Genomic DNA, 6,000 nt, shown 5'->3' on the forward strand with positions numbered 1-6,000 from the left:
CAGTTTTCCTACAGCAAGAGCTCTCAAAATACACACTAGTATCCACACTGGAGAGAAACCTTACAGCTGTGATGTTTGTGAGAAGACATTTTCAAGCTCAAGCTACTTAAAAAAACACATGAGAATCCACACTGGAGAGAAACCTTACAGCTGTGATGTTTGTCAGAAGACATTTTCAAGCTCAAGCAGCTTAACAACACACATGAGAGTCCACACTGGAGAGAAACCTTACAGCTGTGATGTTTGTCAGAAGACATTTTCAATCTTGAGCAACTTAATAAAACACATGAGAGTCCACACTGGAGAAAAACCTTACAGCTGTGATGTTTGTCAGAAGACATTTTCAATCTTGAGCAACTTAATAAGACACATGAGAGTCCACACTGGAGATAAACCTTACAGCTGTGATGTTTGTGAGAAGGCATTTTCAAGCTCAAGCCACTTAACATCACACATGAGAGTCCACACTGGAGAAAAACCTTACAGCTGTGATGTTTGTGAGAAGGCATTTTCAAGCTCAAGCTGCTTAAAAAAACACATGAGAGTCCACACTGGAGAGAAACCTTTTAAGTGTGACCAGTGTGAAAAGGCTTTTAGAACATCACCTGAGCTCTCGAATCACTACACAACCCACACAGGAATAACACTAAATGAGTGTGACCAGTGTGGAAACAGTTTTTCTACAGCAAGCGCTCTCAAAAGTCACACCAGAATCCACACTGGAGAGAAACCTTACAGCTGTGATGTTTGTGAGACGGCATTTTCCCAGTCAAGCAGCTTAACAACACACATGAGAGTCCACACTGGAGAAAAACCTTACAGCTGTGATGTTTGTGAGACGGCATTTTCCCAGTTAAGCCACTTAACATCACACATGAGAGTCCACACTGGAGAGAAACCTTACAGCTGTGATGTTTGTCAGAAGACATTTTCATGCTCAAGCAGCTTAATAAAACACATGAGAGTCCACACTGGAGATAAACCTTACAGCTGTGATGTTTGTGAGAAGGCATTTTCAAGCTCAAGCCACTTAACATCACACATGAGAGTCCACACTGGAGAAAAACCTTACAGCTGTGATGTTTGTGAGAAGGCATTTTCAAGCTCAAGCTGCTTAAAAAAACACATGAGAGTCCACACTGGAGAGAAACCTTTTAAGTGTGACCAGTGTGAAAAGGCCTTTAGAACATCACCTGAGCTCTCGAATCACTACACAACCCACACAGGAATAACACTAAATGAGTGTGACCAGTGTGGAAACAGTTTTTCTACAGCAAGCGCTCTCAAAAGTCACACCAGAATCCACACTGGAGAGAAACCTTACAGCTGTGATGTTTGTCAGAAGGCATTTTTCCACTCAGGCAGCTTAATAAAACACATGAGAGTCCACACTGTTGTAAAGCCTTAGCGGCTAAGGCTTTTATCAGATGCATGTGTTTTCATATCAAACGCTTGCTAATGTTCATGTTTTACCATAAATGAGCTCATCATCAGGACACTGTTTTTTTCCCCCAACTCCTTCAAGAGTCATTCTCAATATGTCGATGTAGTCTGAGAATGCAAATATTTACTCTACTCTATGAAGGGTGTTTACAATTTCACTTGAGATTACTCTCCTTTGTATCCTAACTGTAAAGGGCTATCAAAACCCTTTTGTTAGCTGATGTTAGCTCCCTCATCACTGAGTACCTGATTAGCGTCAGAATGGACAGGGCTTTTCCCGCCCCATGGCTTCAAGACACTATTGTATGCGACCGGTATGTTTAACGTTAAATTTCTATTCAAAGAGCTCTTTCTGAACAAAATGGCCTCTGTAGGACATATGTGTCCATAGAGACCTTTAAGAGACATTACCTTTTCATAATTCAGACACTGTTGCAGAAAGCAAAGCAAAATGTTGGATGGGTGGAAGAATGTTCCCCATCCCCCATGGACCAACAACACTGTCTTCACCACACCCCCCTCCCCCCCTTTGGGTCAACACCTCTGATAAAGAACACAGAGGACACACAATGGGTCCAAGGACCTGACCCCTGTGGAGAAGTGGAATCGTCCACTGTAACAAATCCTCTTGTTCTGCTGGATGGAAACTTTCTCAGGATGAAGTCCTTAATGACTGTATTTCACATTTAAACTGACTTAACGTTTACTGTGTGATCTAAGCTTGTAAATAAATCATGCTTTAGTTTAGTTTGCCTTAAGAACTGTGTTAGAAATGTGTTTATGTCATATTTAATGTACTTCCTCATGACCTGCTAATGATGTGTGGGAGGGGCTTCCATTGTCTCCCACGTCTCAGCACTGTGCTCAGAATGTCAAATCTTCGAACGCTAAACTCTGAGCAAAGACCAGCGCCACAGACGGCTCTAAGGACCCAAAGATCTCTGAGGAGGCCTTGATCCACATCTGGGCCTTCTCTTGGACACATGAGACCTGAGAGTGGCTGAAACTTGCAGAGTGGCATTAAATTGAGGTTTCATCCAGATTATTTTAGAATTAATCAAAACTTACTTTTCACGTTGATCCCAGACATAGCTGGTGTAATTAATGTGTAATTACTTGCTTTGATATTTTTGTTTATTAAACTACACAAATTCATTCCGGTTTATAGACTTTTTATTGATCTTTTTTTTTTTAGAGTTATAGTTGTCAGTCAATGGATAAAGTGCTCCCTTTTCAGAAAATGAGACTCGGTAGGTATTAATGTTTTGCTGAACAAGCTTCAGATTTTGCCCTTTTTAAATTTAAATCTGAACAATAACTACCTAAAATCCTAGCCCCAGAGAATATTGTCCATAACAAACACCATGTTCAAGCACAAGGGTGTCCATCAGTGCACGTGGCACCAGGACACATACTTCCCAACTCTCTTGGAGATATTTATTTAAAAAAATAAAAATTGACCTTTTCTACTAGCCTTTACTTTGGTAGCAAAGGCGAGCGGGGGGAGCATACGGGGGACACGGGCGCCGCCATGTTTGTTGAGATTACGATGCTGAGCGTTTCCATCCCAGAATTCAACGCAGGTCAAATTTAATCCGAAATCTACACCATGATAGTGAACGACATGAGCGTTAACAAAGATAGCGGCGCCAATAAGGATAAATCGACTGATGAAAATAAATACCGGTTCTACACTACATGGTTTGTTTAATATAGAAATATACTATGAAGCGTAAAGTGGGACGAATATGCATCCGATGAGTCATGTGGCTCGCCTCATTAGTGTTATTTTCGGTTAATTCTGTTAAAATTTGAAATCTCCCGCATAGGGGGGCAATCTCCCATTTTTTAATGTGTTATCTCCCCCCTGGGATGGTAAATAATTTGGGAAGTATGAGGACACCCTAGGCTGGAGATCAATTATCGGCTTCGTTGTCGTGTCATCTGACCTCCGGCCACATATCTTGGACACTCGGGTGAAGAGAGGAGCAGAGCTGTCAACTGATCACCACCTGGTGGTGAGTTGGATCCGCTGGCGGAGGAGGAAGCTGTGCAGACACAAGCGCATTGTGAGGGTCTGTTGAGAACGTCTGGCGGAGCCCTCTGTCAGTAGGGTCTTCAACTCACACCTTCGGAACAGCTTCTCCCATTTCTTGGGGGAGGCTGGGGACATTGAGTCAGAGTGGACCATTTTCGTGACCTCCATCGTCGATGCGGCTGCTCAGAGCTGTGGTCGCAAGGTCTCAGGTGCCTGCAGGTACGGCAACGCCCGAACCCGGTGGTGGACACCGGAAGGGATGTTGTCAGGCTGAAGAAGTAGGCCTATCAGGCCTCTTTGGCTTGTAGGACTCCTGAGGCCTTTGACAGGTATCGGCTGACCAGAGGAGCCGCAGCTTGTGCTGTCGCTGAGAGGAGTTTGGGGAGATCATGGAGGAGGACTACTGGTTGCCCCCAAAGAAATTCTGGAAAACCGTCCGTCGCCTCAGAAGTGGGAAGCAGTGCTTCACCAACACCGTTTACGGTGCGGGTGGAGACCTGCTGACCTCAACTGGGGATGTTGTCAGGACGGTGGAAGGAATACATTGAGAACCTCCGTAATCCCACTATCACATATTCCGAAGAGGAAGCAGACTGAAGACTCTGAGGCTGACTCGTCCATCGCCCAAGCTGAAGTCATTGAGGTTGTTGGCAGACTCCTTGGTGGCAGGGCTCCTGGGGTGGATGAGATCTGCCCTGAGTACCTAAAATTTTTCTGGATGTTGTAGGACTGTCTTGGCTGACACATCTAAGTGTCTCTGGACTGGCAGACCGGAGTGGTCATCCCTCCGTTCAAGAAAGGGGACCGGAGGGTGTGTTCCAACTACAAAGGGATCACACTCCTCAGTAAGGTCTGTTCCAGGGTACTGAAGAGGAGAATACGACTGATAGTCGAACCTCAGATTCAGGAGGAGCAGAGTGGTTTTTGTCCCGGTCGTGGAACACTGGACCAGCTCTAGACTCTCCATCGGGTGCTCGAGGGTTTATGGGAGTTTGCCCAACCAGTCCACATGTGCTTTGTGGATCTGGAGAAGGCTTTCAACCGTGTCCTTCGGGGTGTCCTTTGGGGGGTGCTCTGGGGCTACGGGGTCCGGGGCCCTTTGCTCAGGGCTGTCCGGTCCCTGTATGACTGGAGCAGGAGCTGTGTACATTGGAGTAAGTCAGACCTGTTCCCAGTGCGTGTTGGATGCCAGGGCATCCCTTTGTCACAGGTTCTGTTTTTTGTTTTTATGGACAGAATTTCTAGGCGCAGTCAGGGGTCGGAGGGTTTGGGGACCACAGGATTTCATCTCTGCTGTTTGCAGACGATGTTGTCCTGATGGCTCCATCAAACCCGGACCTGCAACATACACTGGGACGGTTTGAGCCGAGTGTGAAGCGGCTGGGATGAGAATCAGCTCCAAATCCGAGGCCATGGTTCTCAACCGGAAAAAGGTGTCTTGCCCTTTCCAGGTGGGTGGGGAGTCCTTGCCCCAAGTGGAGGAGTTCAAGTATCTCGGGGTCTTGTTCACGAGTGAGGGAAGAGGGAACGTTAGATTGACAGTTGGATCGGTGCAGCGGTCTGTTGTGGTGAAGAAGGAGCTGAGTCGAAAGGCAAAGCTCTCAATTTACCGGTCAATCTACATTCCCTCACCTATGGTCATGAGGTAATATTTTGAATAATTGGTTAAATCCAACTGAACTCTTTGCTTTGAAAACCACTGCAAATATGATGACGGTTCAAAACCATGAACCATTTGCTCAATATTCAAACCCATTTTGGGCTGTATTCAAAATCAGAGCGTATTAAAAAAAAAGTCAAAATGTGTCCTGTTGAGTTGTGCTGTAGACCTTTAGTCGAACAATCGATCAATGGTGTCTTTGTCAAATTCATTTTGGGTTCTTTTGAAGGATTAATATTCACAACAACAGAAAAGAATAAACAAGTGAGATACTGTGAGATTTGGGAGTGAATTATGGGTTCATTCTGTCGTTTTTCATGTAAATACACTGGTCGTTTTCTATAAAAATAAAAAAAAATATTTGCAATAGTGTGAACTCCTGTGATCTTGTGGTGTTGTCGTTCCACTTTGGGTTAAATACATGTTCTGTTAGCAAAATATATAAAATCAATGTTGTTTTTAAGATGGGCTGAATTTGAATATTAAGTTTATTGTTGATGGTAAAAAGTTCAAACCTCAACTAACACATTTAAACACATTTCTGTTGTATTGAAATAATATTGTCTGATTATCGTTATCAGGAATTAGATAAAGATTTTTGTCACTATTTTTGCCTTAGTCTTCTCATAAAGATACTAAATAGTTTTGCCCGCTTTAATCGTGTCTACTGCACGGTTTTGGCCGTAGAGGTTTAGGTTTATAGTTTTACTTCCTGTTTGTAATTTATGACGTCACACTAGTGAATTACCCAGCAACCACTTTTTGATTCGACAAATAGAAATATATGAGCGCTCCTTTATTTTGTTGAATTAACATTTATAGGGTGAAAAACAGTTGTTTTGTGTAAATTATACATCTA

The 6,000-nt window shown here is 43.8% G+C and overlaps 1 protein-coding gene across 1 annotated transcript in view; it reads left to right on the plus strand.

Moving 5' to 3' along the window:
* LOC140355868 (uncharacterized) overlaps positions 1–1,408 on the plus strand; it is a 59,501-nt gene extending 58,093 nt beyond the window's left edge. The window contains 2 exon segments of the mRNA XM_072440508.1: positions 21–572; positions 639–1,408. Of these exon segments, the coding sequence (XP_072296609.1) occupies positions 21–572; positions 639–1,408 (1,322 nt within the window).
* Positions 1,409–6,000: the final 4,592 nt, after the last annotated feature.

This window comes from Eucyclogobius newberryi, unplaced genomic scaffold, assembly GCF_026437365.1.
Source record: "Eucyclogobius newberryi isolate DKJ021-1_F unplaced genomic scaffold, fEucNew1.0.hap1 SCAF_12, whole genome shotgun sequence".
NCBI lineage: Eukaryota > Metazoa > Chordata > Actinopteri > Gobiiformes > Gobiidae > Eucyclogobius > Eucyclogobius newberryi.